The 27,524-nt window shown below is 33.4% G+C and overlaps 1 protein-coding gene across 3 annotated transcripts in view; it reads right to left on the bottom strand.

Annotated features, from left to right (window-relative positions):
• LOC128168152 (uncharacterized) overlaps positions 1-25,290 on the bottom strand; it is a 32,722-nt gene extending 7,432 nt beyond the window's left edge. The window contains exons 1-5 of one of the 3 annotated variants that reach the window (XM_052834281.1): positions 25,272-25,290; positions 13,082-13,306; positions 8,556-8,680; positions 7,637-7,761; positions 824-1,191 (exon numbers count right to left, since the gene is read on the bottom strand). In XM_052834281.1, the coding sequence (XP_052690241.1) occupies positions 824-1,191; positions 7,637-7,761; positions 8,556-8,680; positions 13,082-13,288 (825 nt within the window). In that variant the 5' untranslated portion in view covers positions 13,289-13,306; positions 25,272-25,290. Of the gene's footprint in view, positions 1-823; positions 1,192-7,636; positions 7,762-8,555; positions 8,681-13,081; positions 13,307-14,502; positions 15,066-21,515; positions 21,592-25,271 lie in introns of those variants that run through there. The other 2 variants (XM_052834267.1, XM_052834273.1) reach the window with 2 other exon arrangements.
• Positions 25,291-27,524: the final 2,234 nt, after the last annotated feature.

Here is a 27,524-nt window from a genome sequence, read left to right as displayed (position 1 = left end):
CTTCAGAATTGATTCGTCATGATATCACAGACAAAGGCAATAGAAAATGTAAATATAATAGTATCTACTACATAATCACAGCAATGTAAGTAACACTGTGCCGGATAATTTTTTGCACCCGTCTAAGCTGCATATATCGAAAAATTCAGTTATGCCATATGATAGACCATTGCTTAAAGAGTCAACAACCACCTTTGTTATCATTGTATCTCACCTGTCAGGTGAGGTATTTACCTTTCAAAAATAAATTCCTATAGGAAAATAATTTTTCCCATAGGAAAATCAATATACCTATAGGTAATTTGAATTTTCCTATCGGAATACAAGAACTTCCTATAAGAATTTTAATTCCGATAGGATTTGATAAAATCTGATAGGAAAACTTCATATCGTATAGGAAAACTACAGGTCTAAATCAAATTCCTAAAGGAAATCCCATTCTCCTATAGGAAATATAATTCCTTTAGGACTTTTAAAAAAATCCTATAGGATTGTCAATATTTCCTTTAGGAGAATCAATTCTCCTATGGGAATTATCATTTCCCTATGGGATATTCATTTTTAAAGGTAAATATCTCACCTGTCAGGTGAAACACATGGTTATATACTCTATAGACAATGGTCTATCATTTGGTATATATGGATTTTTCCGAAACTGCATCTTAAGCGGGTGCAAAAATACCACCTTGGCACTGGCATAATTATCCGGCACAGTGTTAAATGTACCAATTTGTTGCAAATTAAGATCTGGAATAAAGGTTTAAAAAAAAGCCAAAACAAATGAAGTTGTTATATAGAACCTAATTTTATAACACGCACTTACCAAGGCTGATAGAATGGCTAAAATGGCAATGCTAGCTTTATGGAAACCATGGGCGATGTCGGTTTCAATTTGATGTTTTTGGTGATGACGAGTCAGAAATGACGGTAAATCCTCCACAGTGAATAGATTGTCTTTCGTTTCGTTATTGTACACGACTCTGGTTATGTTCGATGAAATTCCGGAATGTGTGAAGTTCGTCACTGGCAATGAATATGTTAGAGACCTGTTGCAATTGAAGGGCTGGGTAAGAAGTGCGTTGTAAAACTCGTGTATGTCATACAGACTCAGATCTATGAACTTCCGCGGATATTTGTCCCTGAGAGCAGAAGTAAACTTCTTTGTCAGTTTCTTCGTGGCATTCAACATTTCTGTAAAATCAGAACAAAATAACTACAGCAAGTTTAATGTTTAGAATACATTTCGCCTGTAATTCGTGTTAGAAGTATGATGCATTTGTCGGTTTACAGAGTCTCTAAAAGTCAATTTCTCATTTAGAATTGTTTCAAATTACAAAGATTTTTGATATTGTATAAAAATTATTTTTATCTATTTTCCTCTTATGTACAACATTTTTATACGATTATCGGTCATATCTTCCTTTTTTTATTTAACAGATAACTGCATATAGAATATTACATTATTGTTATGATCTCGGCCCTGGTATCAGCCCGAGCGGTGGCTATCGGTCGATACCATCCGAGTGCCGATACCAGGGCCAAGATCGAAACAACTGTGTGATATTGTTTATATCATATATATATAAAATCAAAGATTTTTATTCAAATTCAATTTCCGAATAAGGTATAGATTTTTTCGGATATACAAAACTCATTCGTTTCTATTCCTATAATGTGTGCTTAGAACTTAAGACAAACCGTCGTTGTTTAATATTCAGTAGAAGGGGAGTCTGTCGTCTGAGACGAATAACTTTTGGCATCTTTTAGAATTCAAAATTATCGACAGAGAAACTTCTATTTTATTCAACTTCGTAATGAGTAAAATTCTTTCACTGGGATTTCGTAAGTTTCCAGTTAGATTTCATTCTGTTAGCGAGTTGTTTGAGAACATTCATAAGCGCGTCCATTTTTTTAGCCATTCAATTTTTCCCATTTTAACTCTGGTTTTCTAAGAATTAGTCTCGTGTTCCATTCTTCTCTTTATCCTTCATAAGTTGACAATGTTGATTGATATTAAATGAAGTGTGCTATTTTTCTAAATACACAACCAATGTGTGAGTTACCTCCCCTACAAATGTAACTTAGATACGGGCTAAGACAGAGAAATATCGCCCTGAGGGTGATACAGCCTTCGCTTCCGGTTGCTATGGTGTTCCGATGGAGCCACTTTAACCTTCACACTTTCGCCTATAGGGCAAAGATGCGAGAGTGCGAAGGCGAAAGTGCGAATGTGCGGTTGCGAAGGGGCGAAGATGCGACGGCGAAGCCCGAAGATGCGATGGCGAAAGTGCGAAGTTGCGAAGGCGAAGGAGAGATAGAAGTATCGCTCCTTCGCTTTCGCAACTTCGCACTCTCGCCTTCGCTTTTTTATAATTGGAGCTCTCTATTGTTTAAAGACATTTTTAGCTGTATAAAATGACATCTGATGCAGACGACGAACTTTTGAGATATTAATTTCAACAGCCAGTGCAGATCCATAACTTTTCGGGGGGGGGGGGGGGGGGGGGGGTTAGAAGGATAATTGTATTTGTCGGGGGGGGGGGGGTCCAAGACATATTTTTGGAAATTTTATAATATAAAATTAATAATATTAAATTTTCCAGGGGTATGGGGTCCGGACCCTCTCTTTCCCTCTAGAACCATGCATGAGCAAGGAATGTCGCATAATGAAATCAGAATGTTACTGTGTTTGATCCACGGTAAACAGACAGCTGGTAAGTGACAGGAGTCTGGAAGTGCATGTGTACACATTATGGCGGACATTACATTTTATGTGGAGTATTTAATAATTAGGCATAGCCAGCATTGGTAAACATAAATGTCACATGTACACATTAAAATATTTATAAACATTAACAGTAAGCACGATGGCCTAGCGCATGCGCACCAATAACATCATGCCTGATGGATTAATCGGAGAAACTTAGCGAGTACGATGCCTGCATTAAATCCTATGTAATCGACCGAGACTTGCTGAATGCAATAAAAAAGGCGAAGGTGAAAGTGCGAAGTTGCGAAGGCGAGACTGCAAAGTTGCGAAAGCGAAGGAGCGATAGTAGTATCGCTCCTTCGCCTTCGCAACTTCGCACTTTCGCCATCGCGTTTTCGCGCTTCGCCGTCGCATCTTTGCACTTTCGCTCCTTCGCCGTCGCACCTTCGCACCTTCGCACTTTCAACTTCGCACTCTCGCATCTTCGCCCTAAAGGCAAAAGAGCGAAGGTCGAAGTGGCCCCATCGGAACACCATAGGTTGCTGTCTCTAATCCAAAAAACTTGTATCAGGGATGATACAATAAGTACTAGGTATATGATATACACCAGTATCTCACAGGCACCTGAAATCTTGGTTTGGGATTCTAACAGTTAAATATTGGTGTTCGTTCTTTATAGCACACACTTTGGAAATGAAGATTTGTGCGAATTGCTACATTTTCAAATGCTCACGTTTTGTCCACTATCTGCAACTTTGTCATTTCATTTCACATTTTATTATCATTCTTAAATTAGAGTAGTGATATAATTTTATATGTGAGATGAATTTCTTGTGAGATCATTTTTTTGACCACCGTCTGATCATGTCAGTGTCAGTGGTTACAGCATATCCGAACGAGAAATCTCTGGCATTTTCCCCATTATTTTTTCTCGTTTTTTTTTCAGTCATTAAAACTTATCCCTATACAGTAAATAGCATTATTCACGGAAAAAGACCCAAGTAATAGCCGTCTGATTCAATTATTGGATATTTTGTCTGTCGGAACGAATTGTTGTCATTCTACACAGAAAAATTGGGCTTATTTTCATGTAGGTGAACTCCACTCTGTGGCAACGGGCTTTGGATAAAAAAAAATACGCGCTGTGAATTTTTTTTCAAAGTGCGTTTAAGTTTTTACTAAATTAACGCGCAATGAAATATTTTTGCCAAATTAACACTCTTTGAATTTTTTAATGCGTTACGAAGGTACGTCAATTTTTTATTATCATTGAAACACTTACCGCACTCTTAAAAAAATATGTATTAATCACAAATTAAGGAATTCGACTTTTTACTTAGTTGATAAATCTATAGCTATTATTTGTTAGCATTAATAAATATTATTAGTCTTAAAAGACTTTAAAAGGAGATATTTTAGCTTTGTTGTGAAAAACGTACATTGATTTTGTTAAAACAAGCTCGCAAAAAAGTTTTCTCCCATTTTATGTTATAGAATATGTTGATGTTTAAACATACACCCTCTTCTTAAATTCAAACAAAATAAATCACTTCATTATGGAAATAATATGCATTGTACGAATATCAAAATATTATCAACTAAAACACAAGCACTACGGTATGCATTTTTTGTACTGACATTTTAAAACATCATCTTGTGTTTGATATACATAACTTACATTGTACGTATATATTCATCTAATCATGTCTGTTTATAACCGAATTAAATCAAGTCTTTTATACATGTTTAACAATGATATAATATCCATATAATATCCATTCATTTTTATCCACTTTTATGTTTTATAGCCCATCAGTATAATATAAATAATTTTTGATTTTGACATATTGCAGTTGATATAAACAAGGTTAAATAATCATCTATTAAAGTATCAAGTGTTTCGACCAAACATCGATAAAGTTTTGTTCTCAGTGCGTAAATATCGACAATATTAACTCACTTTAAAATACATTTTTTTTTTCAAATTGCGTTGACTTGATTTCAGAAATTAATTTTTTCAAAGGACTTTGTAACACTCCATCCCCCCCCCCCTAATTCGGAAATACAATTACATTCACTTGTCATATTTTAGCAATGGTAAAGTGAGCCTCAATTTTAAATATGAACTTCATTGTATCGTAACTTTTGTTATGTCAATAATTTTAAGTGCGTACGGGCCTTGTTGCTAGCATCTTTTGTTTTAAATTTAAATACCAAAAAATTATATTTTTAAGTAAGAATTGATGAGCATCTTCTCGTTTATTTAAAGAGCTATAATTTTATGCTGAGGTCCATCTTACTTCCACAGCGATCGGTTACATTTGATATACGAACTCCTGTGAACAGTGGAAAATACATGGCTTGTGTTTTTTACTCTGTATATTTAAACAATTTGTTCGCTTTCATTAGTATAGTCGAGAGCATTATTGACACATTGACAAGGCGTTCATATTTTACATGCTTGGAAGATAAAATGATCATCATTTTATTCACACAGAAACAATGACCTATATTACTTATATGTGACACCTTATTATAAATCAAAACTCATGATGGATAGTCTGTAGCTAGGAAACCTGCGGAAAGTGCTGTGTGAACGTATGCTCGCTTTTGATTTACTATAGCATTGAATCATGATTTTTTGAAGTATACAATCTCATAACTGCAGCGGTGTGTGCATACAAATTGAGTAACGCGCGTTAGCGCGTTATGAAAATTTGTATGCACACACCGCTGCAGTTATGAGAGTGTATACTTCAAAAAATCATGATTTAATGCTTATATTTACATTATTTTTAACTTCTTGCCTTGTCTGCAAATGTGATTCATACCTTAAAATTCCTATCTTATCCTAAGGGTAAGTTAATATTGATGGAAGAGCCACAATAACAGCCACAAGCGTGAATTTGATTTTCGCTTGTGACGTTGCAGTTTACAGCGTTCAACGCTTGTGACGTCATAATAAAACTCGTCAATTTGACCTTTGACTACTTGTTGCATTTAGAGGCATTTAAACATCACGGAATTTAATGGAAAAACACAGTAGAATGTAAATATATGTTATTATAGTGACGTCATCATAAAAAATGTTTTTAAAATTATATTGCCACTTGACTAATTAATTGTATATGCTCGTTAATCAGACATACCAATGTGTTACTGAAAACACATTAATGTTATTTGGAAATTATCACTCTTTTTAAGAACAATTGGTGTTTTTTTAAGCTAGATACTGTTTATTGCATTGTAAGTACATCCTGGGATTATTTTTCACAGGCATAAATCACAAAAAGATACTTTTACCAAAGACTTTAACGAGTTCACTGCCTTGGTTTTATTGACATTGTATGAACTGTGTCTATCATCATATTTTATCAGAACTCGGTGATGCAATAGCCATAAACTAATAGCGATTCTGTTCTTAAAATTCAATAATTAACTACAAATAGAAAAACTCCTTAATGTGGAGAGGTTTTCTTCCTATGCAATTATCATTAATTAGTTGAACGTAAAGTATAATAAAATAGCAGCTAAATGGGGTTTTATAGCGGACAATAAAAGGAAATGTTAACTACAATTTGCAATCGCTTATAGAATTTCTTTCTTTGACTCATCTCTCACTGTTCCAGGCCAGATAAATGTGTGTTTGCCCCGAGACACTAATGATTAAAAGTCAGATGACCTATATGATATTTCGCTCTCTGACTCAGTAGCGTCCCCTTACAGATCTAAGCAAAACAAAATTGCAACAAGATCTGTAAAATTCATTGCAAAATTGCAACAAGATCTGAAAAAATTAATTTCAAAATTGTAACAAGAACTGCAAAAATTAATTGCAAAATTGCAACAAGATCTGAAAAAATAATTTCAAAATTGTTACAAGAACTGCATAAATTAATTGCAAAATTGCAACAAGATCAGTAGAATTCATTGTAAGTTAAATGACTAGACTAGACCAGACCAGACAAGACTAGAATAAACAGGGACACCACAGACAAATCTTCACCTTACTGATTTGAACTTAGATTTCTTTAGAATTGTTTTTAAAACTATTTTGTCCCATTCATTTCAAAATATGATGTCTTTGATTCGTTTACCTTTATGTGTCATGTGGATATGCCACAACGTATATATCGCATCTATATTTGGGGAAAGACGTCATTTGTTTGAATGACGACACCACTCGACGTCTTCTTTTATTTGTTCATGATAGAAGGAACGGGGAAATGGATTGATTTTCTAAGGCAAAGATTTATAGCCCATTACCAATATATTTTTTATGTTACCTTATATGTCGAATCAAATTACAGATGCCAAGGGATAACGCAATATTGCCTTTTTTACTAAAGATATCTTGATAACAAGATGCATTTGATTTACTTTCTGTGCCCATTACTTGATCTATACTTGGCAATCATTTATTGTTTTTCAATCTCTAGCATCTTTACAATGGCATCAGTTTCTGTCAGTTTCTGTATTACAGACGAGGGAGTAATGAACACGATGGCATTTTTTCGCTATCAAAACACTCCCCCATATCACAATTAAAAGGAACAATACAAACGTGAAAAATGTTATTTTGATTGGGATTCCTTTTAAGCTAAAATTCTTATTATTTTATTTTTTATGATGTCAATTAATCTTTCGCTTTTTATTATACGGGATAATTTAATGTTTCATTGAAATCAAAACTAATAGCACTGAATTACAAACAAGTTTCTGTGTCAAACCAACTCTATGCCAAAGAATAAGGGAAACCCGTCTGTGTTCGAATGGTCGGTATGATGTTCCTTTGTTGCTCGTAAGTATTGTCAATTTAGGTACACGTTACACAATAAATGCCAATAATTTTATTCTTTTTTTTTTGCAGTTTTATAGTTGATACTGTATGTTCTAAAACTGTAAAGTCTGATTGGTTGTTCGTACCTTTGATGTAGTTAATGTCCAGAATAAGCCCGGCCAGAACCAGCAGGCAGTCGAGAATGTTCAGCAGGACGATCAACAGCAACACCTTCTTACTGTGTAGAATGTCCTGACACGAACTCTGCAGTCTGTAATCAAATAAGACAGGTTTATCAGAAAACAACAAATATTTAAATTATTATTGTTTCACATATTTTCCCACCACTCTTTGTTCTTCTGTCATGGTTTAATTAGTAACAGATGCAGATTTTAGCTGTTGTTTTCTGTAACAAAATCTACTTCATGAACGGATTCTTGACATTCGATTATTCTACGGTCTATATTTATCCAAAATGAAAATAGACAAGTATTTCTGCCCGTATCTTTGTCAGCTTAACAGCATAAATTGCATATCAATAGGTTTCTACTGTTATGGCTTTTCTAAAAGAATTCCTGAATTGCAAAGAGCTTTATTTTACTTTTAGAACCTCCTGAAATAAAACACTTGAACCCAAAATATTTTAAGAATCAAATATCAATTGTTTGTAGTGTGTTTTAATCGAAACGATCTCCAAGAAAATTGTTGGCATTTTCACTTTATCCCATGTATGCACTGCGCATGCTTCATATTTATGATTCTAATATTGCACCATGCTTCTCTCGCGAAGTGATCTAGGAGATACCTGCGCGTTCCTTTTTCAAGTACTTTTTCAAATTACATATCAAAATAAGTCTAAACTATCATCATAGAATTTTACTATGATTTTTGATTTGAAAAAAAAAACCCCGCTTTTTTCGGTACTTAACGATTTTCAGAATGGTCTATATTTATTTGTTTTTCGAATCAATTATTGTAGATTCCAGAGCAATCTAAAGATCTAATGTTAAAAAAGGATGCTTGATATTCAGTAGAGATATTCATCACGCCCATCCATTGACTCACATTTTCCTCAGTCCTTGTTCGTCTTCTTTCTCTAGCTCCTCTTTTATTTCTTTGTCCAAATTCTCTTCGATTTTATCGATGGTAAAACTAGGAGTTGACATCCGCCGAGCGACATGTTCCACAGCCTAAAATGTTAAGATTAAAGGAAACAATTTAATTCCAGTTACAAATATCGCAAGAAACCATTCTCAACAAAACGCTGTGTGTTCACATACAAGCATTTTTACCAGAAGGATTTTCATTTTCTTTAAAATTCCTTTTCACATAGATCTGCAAGGTTTAAAGAAACGTGTCATTCTAACGTGATGTTTTGAAACATGATATATATATACTCTAAAGGTTGTGCCTCATTGTAAAATATGTCGATTTCAAAGAACCTTACAGATATGTAATTACCCCAAAAACAAATACAAGTGCAAGTGAAACTACAGAAATTAGGTGAATAGAAGTCACTCTTTAATGTCAAGGCCATTCAACAAATGTTTCAACTCAAAATTTGCAATTTTCTTTAAGTACCTACAAGCCTTCTTCTGAAGTTAAAGACTGTGGGACAAAGAAATAGAAAAAATAAAAGCTGTGGTTGATGTTTGCATCATCAATTTTGTCGTCAATCACACAGAAATATGGTTCAGGGGTCGGCGTCGTCTTAAAGAACCGTTAAAAGGTTTGCTTTTATTAATTACTCCCGTGTTGAATACAAGTTAGAAGGGCTTGGTAAACATTGAAGGCGATGTCTGCACTCAGAAAAAAACAAAGAGGAGTCGTGGATGTAACATACTAGTGGTCTCGATTCAAAGAGCAACTTCAGTGCCGTCATTTCTGATGACGTAATTGAGTCAAAAGCTTTAGCAATTTGTAAACAAGAACTGTCTCAGTCTGAGAGAAAAGTCATGATTTAATAATGGAAAAAAGTAAGGCTGATGCACCTGCAACTCTGCTCGTGTACTCATCAATAATTTATTGTCCCGCACGAGTTAGGCTTGTGTTTGCTCGAGAGGTAGATTTATAGCAGGTGCTTCAATATTCCCTCATTAAAGTTCAACTAAAAGAAAGCTTAATTATCTTGATAATACGCATGTCAGACTAGAACTCAACTGTGCACTGTAACGGATGTCAAGGTTGTTTAGTTTCTTTTTTTTTTCTTAAGCATTGAGTCTGAGTCAGTTTTGAGAAATATAATTTAGAGAGAAGCGTAATCGTTAAGTTGAAGACACAAAATTAAGCTGCTAATATACATCAATAGAATAGCACTCAGAAAAGCTACTCAACTTTCAAATCATGATAACAAATGAAAACTTTTGTAATTTCAGCTCATCTACTGGGTTTTCGGGATATTTCATTAGACTGATAACGTTTCGTGTTTTCCGACGCTGTACGTAAGAGTTGAGTAGCATAAAGCATTGACATAGAGTTTTGCATTTGACGTCCTGCCACTGCAATGTACATAAGACGCAACTGATCGTTTACAACAAGTCACATTAAGACCTACCAACCTTGATTTAATGCTGAAGGTCATCTTAAGTCGGTTGGGGGCCTAATTGCTCAAACTTTTGGTATACGATAAGGAAGTACTTTTCTTTATAATTGATTACCTGTGTATGTGTGTTTATATGCTGTTTTTCGAGTTCAACCATTGTGTGGATACTTTGAAAAAAAAATGAACAATTTTTGTCATTGAAATTTGGGTAAAGATTGCAAGTTAATTTAACGGTCACGATTCACCAGCAGGTATTTACCCAAATACATTATTGAAAAATATATTCAAATTAATAACATATATTTTAAAAGCAATGGGTTTGATACGGAAATGCTAATCTTAAATACCTGCCTACACTCAAACATAGATGCTACAATTGATAAACCCAATCAAATTTTGTTTCCATTATTTCTGGTGGTTTTTACTTTTGTAATATAAAGGGTTTTTAAATTAACCCCCCCCCCCCAGAATTAGAATTGACAAAAGTAGAATAACGATTATGATATGTTTACACGTATTTCTGGGGGAAACAGACGCGTGACTCCATCACTTGCAAAAAGGCGAGGAATGAGATGTAATAACATAAATTTGAAAAAGATCGATTGTTTAAAATTTGGCATTGAAAAGCACATTTCTTTGATAAGTATTTTTTTATTTATTGTAATAAGATAAATTTGTTTTTTCTGTCTTTTATCAGAATTGCTTGACATATATGCATAAACTCTTCATAATTAATCAAACTTTATGAACATATTTTACCTTTTTGTGATGATAAATGAAGAACATTTACATTTTTATTTTTTAAAACAATCGTCAACTATTTTATAATTTATGAAGTATTACCAAACTTCTCAAACACAACTAACTATATTTTGCATATCTAAACAGTATGATGAAGAGAGAGAGAGAGAGAGAGAGAGAGAGAGAGAGAGAGAGAGAGTTACTTAGTTCACACAATTTAACAAGCAGAATTTTTACAAGTATCATTGCGGGAATTAAAGTTTGGGGATATAATACTCAGTCTGTATTTTTGCATTTTTACGTTTTGTATGGGCAGCTCTTGTTTCACATTTTATCATTTAAAGCTAATGCATGCTATTTTGGACACTACAACCATTTTCAAGTAAAAGCAAATATCAAATTCCATATTATTCAAACACGGTAGCATCGATTTGGACCTGCTTTTAAAACTTTTACATTTTCGTAGTCTGTTTACACAACCTTTTTAGTATTTACGACGGGGCAATTTGATGGAACGATGAAACTCGGACTAAGTACATAGTGCCATGGTGTTTTCTAAAAAAAAAAACATCCACCAAAATATCCTATCTAATACTTGAAACATAAATCGTAAACCGGGAATGAGGCGTGTTTACGTAGAATTTACAGAAGAAAGATGTGTGGGGTTTATATCTAATATTAATGTAAACTTTTTTGTCTGAGTATTTTTTTGTATTGTTATTTATAATATTATTTGTAATGTAATTTGTAATGTTATAATTTCCTCAATATAATCTTATCTAATACAACCGCACACAAAAATCAACTATGCACTTCCTAAGGTACAATTTCTGTTGTTGCATATCAATTACCAGATAACATAAGGCGGTGCCTGTCAAGTTGACTTAAATCATTTTATTATTATATAATATTTCAAATGTTTCAATTTTCTCTACAATTCTCACACTTTCCCATATAATAATATGAACTTGATTGAAACGACAAATGACGTCATCAGGTGGTTGATTAATTTATTCTAAAGCCTCGTTATCTTAGAAGGTCGTTACCCTTGATTTCTTGATACGAACCAGATCGATAGACCTGCTTGGGTGGGGGCTGTGGATTAAGGCCGGTGTACACGATTTTTTAAAACTTACAAGTTGCCATTTATTTTCAGATTGAATCTCCCATAGAAAGCGACTTGTAACCCCTCTACGACGTGAGTTATTATAGACCAAAGGTATATGCATTCGTGATGTAATACAGTGTTTTATGAAATCATGTCTTCAAATAACTATGACATTAAGAAAATTGTGTTTGTTTATATTAAAAAAAATTACAAAACTGTTCACCCCATTTACTTTTTTTCTCTTTACAACTATATTGTATAATTATATGTTTTAAATAAATTAATTTTTGTTCATGTACCACATGTACCATTATACGGTTTTTGAGTGAAAATAAACAGAACTTAACTAAACTGATATTAAAGCTTATAAAAAAGCAGTTTCACCTTCTGAACTTTATATAGGAAGCGTTTTTGCAGAGGTGTATTAATCAATAATTTGTTATTGATTTCGATTATCTATTTTATCATCGAATATGTATTCTCATAACTTGTTATCTATGTTCCGTTTGAATGCAAATATAGCTGAACTTACATAGAAACTGTCTCTGAGTCACCGACGCTTCGCTTGAAAGAATACTTTTTTGATGAAGTCATTCACATATATTCTCTCTCTCTCTCTCTCTCTCTCTCTCTCTCTCTCTCTCTCTCTCTGAGAATGATAATTCTCCTAAGTTAATCTTATAATCTTAAACATGGAGACAATCTTTTGTTTTGGGATGTAAAATCTGTACAATTGATTATAAAAAAAAAACCCATGTCAAGCTTCATTGTTATCATAATCAATCTATAAACTAGTGTTAAAACGGTTGTCGAAATAAGTTGGAATATTTATCATCGATCCAAACCTTTGAGTCTGTTAAAATTTCTTAAATTTCAGATTTATATGTACACTTAAATACATATATAAATATGAGAGTTTTAATATTTAAGGTAATTTACAGTAAAAAAAAAAACAACTGATTACGATTCTTAATTCATTATAAAGCTACTTCAAGATAGCTTATAATAACACCGAGGGGATCAGTTCCGAGTTAAATATACAAGTATTCATTTGATGTATATATTCTCCCGGCCTACACCCACTTAACTTGTTCTGGAATTGGTCTTGCGCATTTCTAAAGCTTTAATAGCCCTTTGGTTTGATATATTTCGCGATAAACTATCGCTAAAACAATGATAAACGAATAAAACCCCTCTGACCTTCACCGCTCGGATTGCAATCGATGACCGGCGTCTGTAGATTCCCTCCCCGGACACCTGGCCGTTGATTTGGTCGGGGGTCATCAAGAACTGCTGGGGTCTGGAGAGGGACCCATTCCGGCTGGTCTCCGGGGTTCCACGCCGGGGGCTGGAGCGCGCGCTCCTTGGAACTGTTCGGTAGAGCCGGCTCTCCTGAAATTTATCCATAGGAGGAACTTGGGGATCCTGAAATACAGAATAAAGGTTTCCAGGATCTGTGGTACTTCTTAGACCGCACTGGTAATTTGTTACCGTTTAAAGAAAGTATTCTTGTTCAATAAATTTGTGCGTTTAATATTAACAATTAGTGACAATTGGTTCCATTTAACAATGAAAAATGTGCTTGCAACAGAAAAGAAAATCAAATTAGTAAAATCAAGCAAAGATGTGATATATCAATAGAACCATTAAATCTGCCCAATTTTCAAATGCTTGTAATGAATTGCGACAACAATAATTTCTATAGGACCATTTGTACTGTCTTTGAACTGCTCAATCATCGCTTTTCATGTCAGCGAAAACGTGTAAAGTTTTTGAAATTTGTTTTTATAGTGTCAACAAGAATGTATACTGGTAACACTGTATCAATGTTGGATTGAATTTCTTCAATAAATGTGCCAATGGAAACAATTTTTTTTTAAAATCAAATAATATACATGTAGTTACGACAAAAAAGTGTCCCTCATCTCCGTTTCTTCTTTCTTTATCATTTATTTTTCATTTAAAAAAAAATTAATAATAAGGTTTGATATAAACACCTGTATCGAACGTTTGACTTACATTTATTACATAAACAAAAATCATACCAGGCCAGTCTTGCGTTGTCTTTAAAGATCACGGTAAGAAATATATGCATGTAAATTGCAAATCCTTTCGATTATGGAATAAAAATCCCTTTCCGCAGAATAAATATTAATGTCGTGTATAGGTAAGGGGTCAAAAGGTTAAGATTGGAGATACATATCTTGTAAATATTGCATAAAGCATTCATATATCTTAATCAGACGAACTCCGATAAGGGACAGAAGGCCTGTTATAACGCTTGGGTCTATATGCCGTTGTTATTGATGAAAGAATTGCTATAGTCGGTAATTGAGTAAAACATTTATATTCACCTTGCATTAGCATTTCAAGAAATAATGACAAAAGTTCATCGAATGTGTAACTCGGATAGTGATATTGTGGAAGGAATGTGCCAGATATATATAGAGAAAGGCTTATTTATAATGAATTAATTATAATGTTGAAAGGGGATGCAACACATGCAAAAGAAATTAAGGTAAGGCGATGAATAGACAAAGAAGATGGGGGAGGAATACATCATAAAACAATTCAGTACAGGGAGAGAGAGAAAAAAATGATAGAAAGAAGAGAAGTCTTACCCACTTCTGTCCTCTTAGAAGTTGAATTATCACATAATGGATGTTCAAACTAACACACTTTTTTAACACAAATCTCGCACAAATGATTTTTAAGAACAACACTTTTAAAAGATCTCAAGGTTAAAAATCAGCTGTTCGTGTCAATTTCCTCCCCGATCTCTTACGACACACAATACTGTAAGCGGTCATCGATCACTCATTTCTAATCCATTTCACAATATTAACTTAGATCATATAAAACCATACACTTTACAACTTTGCCGTATCAAAACCACCAATAAGCTTAGTTTATCACCGGTGTAATTTATTTCGAATCATTTTTGTTCGCAAAATCCATCAGGCTATTTTCGATCGCTTTCCTTCTCCAGCGCTCTGTTCAAAAGTAAATACCTTGTGATAACAAACGCACAATGGACTCTTAGTTGGGTTTAACTTATAGCTGTCCGTTTTTACTTGCTGAGTCGACCAAGAAAATAAGAAAAAATAACAACATAAAATAAACAACGGCAAATGAAGGGCATCTGAAATTTCACTCTGATAATGGACCATGAAAATTACATCTGGAGAGAAACCCCACTGGAAGCTTTTTTTTTGTAATTCCCGAAATATGACCGCTCCAACAGCAGGCGTATTCAAACAACTATTAAAAATCAGCAGAGCGCGGACAATCAATGACGATTTGAAGTTCAATTAATTGTCTTATTTTTTCTCAAGAGTTAGACGCAATAACAACGTTGCTTTGGTTGGTGTCTGATTGCATTTCCTTTGTGTTCCTTCTGATGATGCTGAAGCCATTATAAAACTCGGTAGGTTTGTTGAGCTAATTCGGGGCTTAATATTTTAACTTGAATCAGTACATTGAAATCATTTTTATGTCATTGCCAGGAAAGAGGGGCTTCTCTTAATTATTCGTTGTGTAATATTAAGTGCAGATAGACGCATATATATCTTGGAGTTTTCTCATGTTTCAGCGTTGCACTGAACATTCGCTATCCCCACACAGTTGTCGCACTTACACTTATACTTTTTACAAGGATTACTAAAAAGCCGCACCAGCTTCAGGATTCATTAATGTACATGTAGTTTATGAATTGCTGGGCTTTCTTCCCACAGATATAAACCATTTGCGAATGGATTTTGATGTTCATAAACCATAAACCATTCGAAACTGCATGAAAATTCATAGACACTTCTTTGCCCCATAATACATATTACCCATAGTCCTCTGCGGAAGCTTGCCCCATTAGTAACGTTATAATAGTAAAATAGAACCATTTTAACAAGGCCTTGGACTTTCGGTAGGATGTAAATATCTATTTCTTGCGTCAAAACAAGTTAAAATGATGCCGATTTCAAGCGAAATATACACCGATTGCGTAGCCTTTTCTCAAAAGCCACACAAATCTTTGTTGATTTCAAAGAGCCATTACTGAGTGGCCAGCAATAAGATAGGCAGATCTACGTCACATTGCCGATTGACAAAACTACCCAAAGTCCAAGCTCTTAAAATGTTGAAATGGTTCAATATGGGGAGAGGGTGATCTAAGTAAGTTTAATCCCAATTGTAAAGTACTATGAAACTATGTTTAGGTCAAATCATAGTATTATGATTTTAATATGGGGGGGGGGGTCTTTGATTACAGAAACAAGCGTCTGTGTGAAAATTTATCAAAAAAGTATAATGTATCCATGTGCTCACAGTCATGTGTATTGAAATAAGTTTCTTGAGGAGTACCGCTAAACCTATAGTATGGGGCTATATTGATGGCCGAAAAAATATTTTCTATCAAACTTTTTTTGACATAAATATCAATTTAAGAGCTTCTAATTCAATCGCATTTCCTTCAATTATTTGTCACAGATACGATATTTGTTTGTTTCGTTTTGTTGGTTTCTTTTTTCTGGTAATGAAGTAACAAGTTGGACAACTCCAAGATTTATTTGTAACTGCACGTGCCTAAATTATATTTGAAATTAAATTATTTCGAGGCAAACGAGAAAATATGAATAACTAAATAAATCAACAAATAATTTAACAAACAAATAACAGGGAAACAACGATAAGAAAAATAGGAAGAATAAAACAAGTAGACAAAAGCAGCAACAACGACTGATTGGAAATTCTAGTACGTGTACACCGAGATTCGATCCAAATATCCCATTATTTTCAGAGTAGCAAAGGATTTCAAAAGATTGAGGCCAAGGCATTGGGTTCCTGCCCTAGGAATATGTGTGAAGACTTTATCTGCCGATACCAACTGCGAATAAGGATTTAGGACCAAATGAGAATTGATTCCATGATATAAGAATAATCTTACTAATAACAAAAAATATTTCCTCGCAGATGACGGTATTTGGGTTTCATTGTAATCACGTGTACATATAAAAATAAAAAGAAAGTTGATATATAGCCTTCAAAAATACTATAGATAAAGAAAAACGCATGTACTCATTTGAGAAAATAATTGAGAAATAATACTTGATATACATTTCATACAAAATCGTTCTTTTTGAACATTTTTCTCATGCATGCACCTATAGTTAACCTTAAAAATAAAAGAATGGAAACATATATATCATTTTTCATGATCATGTGGAAATTTTTGCCCATTAATAAATGCCCTATATTACTAAAACATGAAATTTTTCTCCTTTTCGTGCGTAATGAATAGATAAATAAAGAAAAAAGATTGGTAAATCATTTTGAATAAATAGAAAATAAAATTAGTTTTCGTTCTATGATGAGAAATAAAGGAAGACAGCAGTGCTATTACTCATTTTATTTTATGATATACAAAGTATTGATCTACAGTAAATATCTGGTAGTGGAAAGGAATGCAAAAATATCTTTATATATTCATTAATTAATTGTGATCAACTAAAATTCGACATTTTAAAAAGTTTTAATTTGAATTGCCAGATTTTTCTTGTTCAAAGAAATATACTACTTATCTAAAGTTGTTTAAATCTTTTATAAAATGCTTTGATGGGCTAAAATTTCAATTTGATAAATGTATGTTTATATCATTTGCACCGAATTTTGCGGTTTTTAATTTTTGGTTGGGGGGGGGGGGAGCTTTTTTGCGCACCAAAGATTTTTCTTAAAATTACATACAAAAAATTGAATTATCATGGAGTTGCCCCCCCCCCCCCCCCCCCACACACACACACACTTTTATGAGACCATGTAAAAATTTTGAATTGAAAATAATGAAATGAACAGTTTTATGAAAACCGTAACGGTAGGATATGACAGCTTGGAGAAATAAATATGCTGAGGTCGTCAGACAAATTTTGGTCTTAGATAGATTTTAGGCATGAAAAAGCTTTGTGAACCTGACCCAAGGACCAGTTTAACGAAATTTTCATAATTTCAAATATATGTCTTAATGTCTTTTATGAAAATGTATTCTTCTATCACACTGGCTTGTGTTGTTTGTGTAAATTATTAGATAATTCCGTTGTTTAGGAATATAAAACTAGTAACATATGTATAATATGACTGTTCATCATTTATGCTATATAAATTGGCTATATACATGTAAAGTAATGTTTTAGCCTTGTTAAAAATAGTTGGTGGGAAGTATACTTTGATAAATAGCAGATTTTCTCTCATATAAAGTAATCAAATCTTTTGTGCCATGTGATATCAAATATTCCAACGTCTTTATTCGTCTAAAATTTGCAATAAAAAATTACACCTAGAGCAGACCGTTTAATTATTCTTAATTCCCAAAAAATTAAATTTGGCTGTTATGTAATGAAAACTAAAACTTGATGTCCATATATATATATTATAAAAGACCCATTTTGAGAGCTATGTGAAACAGCTATATTTATATAACACATTGCGATCGAAGACGAATTAACTCCATTTGATTTTTGCAATTTTTTGTATAACTTATATTGTTGTCATCATTAAGAATTTATTATAAATTTACACATATCTTTGAGTAGTATTTCCCATTATCTTTAGCCTCCGTTACAATGACAATAGGAGACTACATGACAACAAGTTAATGATTCATTTGATTGTGCACTGTATAGAGAGTTTCCTTTTTTGATTCATGCAGTAGGACTAATGAAACTTGAAAGAAATTTTTGGTTTTTATTCAAATACCATTAAGGTTATTTAAACTCTCTTATTTCTGACGGTGTCTTTTTCAAAAAGAAAACGTCAGCTATTTTAGTACTCCCTATTTGTAGAGATTTCAATTAATTAATTCGCCTACATAAGGTCCCATCTGCTATTCATGGATTTATTGGCAATAACTCTTTATCCACTCAGAGGATCCTCGAGGAAAATCAAGATGGACTGACTTAAGCGGTTTGTTGCGTGACACCCCCCCCCCCCCTACACAAAATAAAAAACACAAATATAAAACCTATACACAAAAAAAACCTAAACAAATACCAGACCAAGGGTTATTCTAATGAATTTTAGTATGCAGAGAACAGTTTGATTTGTGACCTCATTTTTTATTTCAGTTTTATTCGAAGTGTGTGGATGATGGAAGATCATGTTTAATATCACTATACAATGTAAATTATTTTTCGAAGTTCTTGTCCAATTTGCTAGCTATCACTTTTTTCTCTATATGACAGTGTTTTCTTTTCCTCTTTCTCCCTCTTTGTTCTTAATACACAAATTATCATGTTCTGTAATTATATTCTTTATAAAAGTTACATAACAGGGTTGTGAAATGTCGATTTACATAGGATGCTACTTGAATTCATTTGGAAAGAGAAATATTTACCCTACTTTCTGTGCTATGTGCCGTGTCTTACCACATACATCCTGAACAGAGCCCGGCCAGATGTTAAGTTCTTATAATTAAAATACATTGATTCCTATCTATAGCCACAAACATACTGTATGTATAATGGTTTGAATATTTGTATATTATTACTAAAACCGATTTGGTTGGACTTTTCCGATCGCGTCGCGTTCAATTCTATCAACTACGTCATACATAAACAATACCCGCACCTTAACCACAATTTTTTTTATTGGTGGATTCAGCTTACCGCTGATTGGTTGCTGGTCAACTTAGACTAAATTATGCACGGACAGAACAACAACAATTCAGAGAATTAAAAATTCGACGGTTATGGAACGCCTCAACTGCCTTATGTAGATAATCTTCATAATAAGATGATACTTCAACATTACATGCTGATACTTTAACATTACATGGTGGTACTTTAACATAACATGCTGATACTTCAACATTACATGCTGATACTTTAACATTACATGCTGATACTTCATTATATGATGGTACTTCACTATGCGGTAGTTCTAAAAATAGGGTGAGGAAAGCGTCGCCTAGGGAACGAAATACGCTAAAACTCAGAACACGTGGATGCCTGTAAAATTTTTAACACTGGGCTGTTTCTCTGTTTCAGAGATTGATCAGATTGGACTAAGGTCCACTAAAACTTGTTTAGATCGAGATACTCAACAAATGCTACTATTTGATTAAGTGTTGTCTTTTAAATGGGTCATTTTAAATTTTAAAGAATGGCTGCATTGTGAGTTCACTGGGGCTCAGCGCATAAAAATCAGGGGTTACCAAAAGTCCTTCAGGGAATTTTGGTCTAAAAATGTGCATTCAGAACTCAATCTTTTGGCGCTTAGTCAGAGCGAACAGCAAATTTTTTTTAAAAAAAGCACCTATACAAATACTTCTGTCATTCATGTTACATGTAGATTGGACTTATGGTGATTAATGGGTTCTCCCTGGAGATACACGTGAAAGAGTGGGCAATGAAAGCACTGATTTGTTCAACAGTACAGTTACTGCTAAAATCAGATTCAACAGCAATGCAATGCTTTATCCTTTGCATGATCTTATAAGTTGCATGTGTGGTTGTCGTTTGCCTAAATATATTGCACCAAAACAAATCGTATGTTTCGACAATATTTTTATTCAGTAGCGATCCTCTCTCATGAGCTGTTGTGTATTGTGTACTTCTTCAGTTCCAGTTTTTTTTTGTTTTTTTTTTGTTTACACATTAATCCACATACACACATATTTCATACATTTCAAGATTCTACATATTGTAATATCTTATTAATCTAAAGAAAATAGGTTATCCGTGTAGTGTGAAAACGTGTTTTCTTGCAAAAAAAAATATATAGATAAAAAAAAATAGCAGTAAATGAAAAGAGAAAAAGGGGGATATAGAAAATAAAAAAAATACAATAGAAAATATGTATCAAAATATTTGTTCGCAAGTCAATATGATTAAAAAAAGAGAATAGTTTAAGCAATCACATATGTCATAAAACTTGTTATAATTTCTCACAAATTGTTTGCCAGTGGTTTTCATAATTTGAGTATCTACAGTTTTTCAATAACATATATTTTTCAAGCAGAATCCTGTTTTTTATTATTTGTAGTTCCAGCTTTTTGACATGATCCAAACTAGTCTCAGTGGACCTTAGTCCTATATGATCAATCTCTGAAACAGAGAAACGGCCCAATGTTAAAACTTCCCTATTTTTAGAACCACCGCATAGTGAAGTACCATCACATAATGAAGTATCAGCATGTAATGTTGAACTATCAGCACGTAATGTTAAAGTACCATCACGTAATGTTGAAGTATCAGCATGTAATGTTAAAGTACCATCATGTAATGTTGAAGTATCAGCACGTAATGTTAAAGTACCATCATGTAATGTTGAAATATCAGTATGTAATGTTGAAGTACCATCATGTAATGTTAAAGTATCATCATATTATGAAGATTACCTACATGAGGCAGTTAAGGCGTTCCGACGGTACTTGTGACTGTCGAAATTGGGGTATTTCTCGAAAGTGTACACTTGTAATGAAACATACATACAGTACATACATATATAGCTGTAGCTCTATGTAGACATTTTGGGTTAGTAAATATAAAGCTACAGTGCATACAACACTTACATGTACAAAAAAACTTTACGCCAATTTACAGAGCATAAAAATAACGCTATTTTTAAAAAGATTTACATCATACCATACCTCATTTTGTGCAAATAATCCATTTAAATAATTCTTCATTTTGTTTACTACTGTTAATCTTTCTCCTATTAAACAACCTTTTACCGTACTCAGAAAGCGGATCAAGAGCTCAGGGGCCCGTTTCACTAAAAGGCGTACGCTCGGCGTAACCTTACGTAACCTCACTAAAAGGCGTAAAAATCTACGCCTAGCCAAGGGTAGTCGTAACTTATGGCGTAAACATAAAATGATTGCTCATTCTATTGCGGTGAATATCGTTGCTGACCATAATGTTAAATTGTACTATTTGTGATGTAAATTCGATTAAATTCATATGAAATTAAGAAAATAGAGAGTTTTGATAGATGGTATCAATTCCCGCATAGAAACTTTCTTACAATGATTTATATACATTATTTATATTTGCACTTGCAACTGTCGTTAAGAAGTACTGTATATATTACATTGAACACAATAGATAATCAAAGTACTGAAGTACTGTCGGGAGTTGATTTTATTGATTATTATCAATTTTAAAATTAACGATATGTTATTTTGCCGGCAACCAGTTTCTAATCTGCATTTGAATTTCGCACATTTTTATACATGTAATATGAATTCTCGAACTTTTCCGACAAGAATTTCGAGAAAACCCCGTATGAATCATGTTGTGTAAAATTTAAAGATAGAATAAATTCCATCAAACTGTTTATCGGTAATCGAAATGTTTCTAAAAACTGTACACGTCTGGATCCAAGCAATATTATATAAATAGTGCCTGTTTGGGAGGGTAACAGTTGAAATTGACACCCCGAGAAAACCATTGTCAACCGACGCGAAGCGGAGATTGACAATGGTTTTCGAGGGGTGTCAATTTCAACTGTTATCCTCCCAAACAGGCACTATTTATTTTGTTATACTGAATGTCTTTTTTAAAAATTTTAAGAAAATTTTACTGCTTTTATATAGGAATAACGTGAATTCTACAGCGAACCGTACGCGCATAATTTTCGCGCATGTAACATTTTTTAATGTTACCCGTTGCCAAGTGCGTTGCTAACACTGAGGGTAATAGTAAATATTATTAACTGCGTCTTAACCAATCAGATTTCAGTATTTAACATGAAAGTATAACAATGAACTTTAGTCTCGTTCAACCAGTCTCGGCTGTTTACGTTAATATCCGACAACCAAGAGAGACTCTCTGCTTGTCGGAGATTTACGGAGACAGCCGGGCGTCTGATTGAACGAGACTATATTTAACTTTGGCTTAAGAATACATACAACTACAAAAACAATTAAATTGTTCGGTCTATATCAAATCTGACTATTTTCAAGGTATTTATAAATACGTTTTTTTGAAAAACAATGGTACAGCATACAGTACACCGAATTTATCTATTATTTTCAAGATCTACGTCTTGTCAGCGGTGATGATTTGTGCTTAGGTCCAAACACTGTTTTATTCTGCACTCATACACTTTTATTCTGCAGCCTGTTTCTCGACTTGTTGCAATACTGCTGTTGTCATAGGCAAAATCCCATCGTGAGCCCTGGACCGGTAAATGTCCGAGTAAAAATAAACTGGCGACTTCGAGAGAATAATGACGTATATCTCCGCTAATTAAGACCCATCAACTTGAAATTCGGCATGAGTGTATCTTAGACATTACTTTTCTGAAAAATACATGCATATTGCGAGTGTTTTAAAAAATAATTGATTTATTAGGCTTTTGAAGCGAGCTGGTAGTTTTTTTATCTGGGTCAGATTTCGACCCCTTTCTTTATTTATGGTTACATTGAAATTAATGTTAAAACGGGCTTGGCCCCTGTGTTAACATGCAAGATAAATATGCTGATATGCATCTTATATATGTCAACATGCAACTTCTTATTGTCAAAATGTAATAATTTGAGAAAAAAAGGTAGTGTAGTATTTTTTAATCTGCTTCAAATTGCGGGAAATAACAGTTTCCTCTATATTCCTATAGGAAATATACCTGTATTTTGAGATGGATCCTAAAGAGAACAAGACGGTCAATTTTCTTGAAACTTCGCAGATATGGTTAAAAATGAAGAGTTTTGCTACCGTAGTTTTTCCGCAAAAAAAAAAAACAACAAATCGGCCTCCTAAAGCCGTTGGTCGGACCTTTGTCGTATATCGTCGGCTGAAGAACACGATCGCCCGACACACTGGTAACGGACGACGCAGAGCAGTCATGTTAATTTTTAGGAGCACCGAAAATCGAATGAGCAGGAAAAAAGATCAGTTTTCATGTAATGATTTTTATAGTTGCTTTAAATATTTCACAGAAACTGTTATGTTCTTTGAACTTCATTAAGCACCTGAATTTGTAAATGATAAATACACTTTTCTTATTTTTGCTACTCTTAATTTTTTTAAAAGTGTGATCTATCAGAATAAAATAAAGAGTGTGATCTATCACAGATATACCACATAAAACTGTTGTGTATCAAGAAAAAATGAATTGCTGACATCAAAGGAAAAGTTCACAAACAATGATACAATTTATTAATGATATCGAAAAAAATCATAAAAAAGTATATTACACTGTATTTTACTAGAATGCGCAGAAACATGCGCAATGAAAACTATAGTCGGTATCCTTAAATGTGTTCTAGGCATAAACAGACGGTAAAAGCTTGTTTTTGTACGCTTGCGTCTATTTGTTTCTTGCATAACATTTGTGTATAAATGAACCCTTCTTCAATATTACTTAATGAAAAATTTATTACAGTTGATATAATTGGGAGTGTCCTGTTTTATCGACATACATTTGTTATTTTCTTATTGTGGGCAGGGAGTAAACTGTCTGAACTGCACACTCGTAACCTTATCCGATCCGATCTTTTTTAAGGTAATTAATGCTTTTGTGTCACAAAAAATCCCGTCATACTTCTTGAATCAATCTTTATTCAAAACAGAATCAAAAATTATTATTTTTTTCAGATATGCATGCATGAATTTCAAATAATTATTAGGCGGGACAGTTGCGTTGTGTGAGTTCGCGCATTTTTCATGATGAATTCCTTTACATTATATTAATGAAACGTGCAATTTTAGGTCATTTATACGAGAGAACATAACAAAGAACAGAACCTTGAAAGCTTTTCATGTGGTTTAAATAAGAAACAACATGTCATATTGAACAATATGTTCTTTTTAAAGAATCATGAAAATTATCTAAAATGGTTAGTTATTTTTCTATTTTCAGTAAACATTCATGTCTCTTTAAAAACTATTTCAAAAAAGTATTAACAGAAACGTAGCTGCAGTCTGTAAAAATTAAGATAAGGTCAAAATATCACGTTTAACAGACAATTTATCGTTTTGTAGTCGTCTTTGAAAGGTCTTACAACTGTTTCTTTGCCCTTCTCTATGGGCCTATGGTGTGATAAATTTTTAGGGGTCAATTTGCACGATTGTTCCATTAACCCAAGGTTATGGGTTCGATCTCTGACAGAAAAAACAACCAAATACCCATATGATATTTTTATCACAACTACTTTGATTTGTACTATTCTAGAATGCCTAAAAGTAAAAAAAAAGAGTTAGCTTCATGCAAGACAGTGGGTCTAAATGAATTTCTTTGCAAACACGTGATGACACATTCACGAGGATGCACTGTACTTCTTAGTATCATGTAAGTGATAATTAGTTATTGGAGAGGAAAACAAGTTTAAAATTGGTTTATAAGAGAGAGAGAGAGAGAGAGAGAGAGAGAGAGAGAGAGAGAGAGAGAGAGAGAGTCTTACCCAAATGTTAATCTAAATGTAGCATCATCCTCTTTATATTGTAATCATTCGGAGCCATTTTTGGCGTCTTTTGCTTTTAAGGAGGCTTTGACAGAGGCAATGTCTTTCATTTCTTTGGCAGTGCTCGAAGAGTAAAATCGCCATCAAACTATTAAGGCTAACGATGAAATATGGGATAACTGTCTATAAACAATTAACTAATTGGTTCACTCTGACGTATAATCAATTTTAATTTTCACGTGTACATGTAGATCATCATCACTTTATATTGAATGGATTATAAGTTGACAAGACCAGTGTGGATTCTGATCCAAAAAAAAACAGGTGTATGAAAATAAATTCTATCAAACTTTCTATACTTATACCACATTAATACTTGATTACCATATTGACAAAGCGACTTTTTCAAGTCATGTCTGCTTTTATATCACGTCCTTTACTCCATGATTGTATTATTCGTATAATATGCACACTTTAATGATTTATACGTTGTCTACGGTTTTACACGTTATAACTTCGACCGATGAGTTATAATTACTAGTAGCTATCATAAATGAAATATTAAATTAAGACAGTACGCACGCAGTATCCACCTAGTTTTCAGTCAGTCGATTTGCGAGTTGTCTATATAATTGTATGGATCATTTTGATCTGGATAATGGCAGACAATTTCCGGCATCTCCGGGCAATTTCTATATATCATCTTCTCTTCGCTGGTTGGACCGGGATCGGGTTTACTCAGCTTGCAATCAGTAAGTGGCACACCCTACAACAGTTTCCTGCTATTTTGTAATAAGCGTTACAATGACTTTTATTTGCCCGTCTTTTTCACCTTTTTACTTACACAAATTTCAAACAAGAAAATCTCCGGATTTAAGAAAAAGAATATTGAAACTGACATAAATTCAAGTCCAACTTCTTTGTTCTGACGTACAAACCATTCCAAAGAGTGTCCAACATTCAATGTGCGTTTTGGTAGGATTTTAATCACGGGCACACAGCCAGGCTTAGATTCTACAGCATGAGGTACATGTAGCTGACTCAGTAGCAGGCCTCCATAGCCCGTGATGCAGGTAGACTGTCAGGTTGCAGAGAGCGATACCTCTGAAATTTGCATGTCCAGCAACCACAAACACTCGCTTCCATAACTTTTAAAGCAGCAATAAATGATATTACAAACTTTGTGTTGGAAAAGAGTCAAGTGAAGAATGTTGCATCAGCTTTCAAATCTGCACCCCTTGAAAAAATCCATTGGAGACAGATGGATGCACTTTACGTTGTGCCGGCATAACCTTATGTTTGGGGTGAAGATGTGAATCCTGTGCTAAAATATGTTATAATCCTTAACATACTTAATATTTATAAAAGGATGATCACTTTGATAATAAAAGTTCATAAATAGGTGGGAACAATTTTTTTTCAAATATACAAAAAAAAAAAAACAACAATAAATCACCAGAAAGGAATAACAAAGAGAATGTATGCAACATGTGCAATTACATGCCCAGTACAAATGCTGAAATTGCTAATTAAGAAATCAAATGAATCGGCCTTCTCCCTCTTCGATAGATACATGTACAAATATGAATCCGTTTGTCTTCCAATACATACATAAGCATGTTTAATAAATTCCAAAACAGAACCATTTTAAACTTGATATATTTGAAATATATTTGCAAGGGAGCTAAGTTCACATAGTTCATTGTCTGAGGGTGACTGCCGTACATGACATCACAAAAAACCAACAAATTATCAACTCCTTGTCCAAAAATTGCGCGTTAGTTCTATAAAGTTTTCATTTTTTTTTTTTGGACTTGTGCCTCTGGGTTGACAGTATGGATAACCCTGAACATTCAGATATGACGTTACTTATTCTTTTGACCAACTATTTACAGATATTCTTTTCTCTTTTGGACTGTTTGATGTCCAAAATACAATTACCATCACTCCACAAAATGTGACAAAATGTATTACAGTTAAACACAAATGTGCAAATAGTTTTTGACTTATTTGCACCATTGACCATTTTCACAGTTTCTCCGATTTGAATCCATACAGTTTGTACCGTGACGTCCGGCTAAGTCAACGTCTTTAGTCAATTTTAAAGGGGACAATATGTCTTTTTAGTTATTGATTTCTGTTCAACAAAATAATATATCCCGTCATTTTTTGTATCTAGAATATGACAACAATACTTAATTTAAAGGTTTCAATAATATTCGGTTCTAATTTATAGAGATGTTTTTTCGATAT

This window comes from Crassostrea angulata, chromosome 1, assembly GCF_025612915.1.
Source record: "Crassostrea angulata isolate pt1a10 chromosome 1, ASM2561291v2, whole genome shotgun sequence".
NCBI classification, from domain to species: domain Eukaryota; kingdom Metazoa; phylum Mollusca; class Bivalvia; order Ostreida; family Ostreidae; genus Magallana; species Magallana angulata.
Note: the sequence above shows the minus strand (reverse complement) of the source record. Positions and strands in the feature narration are given on the sequence as shown.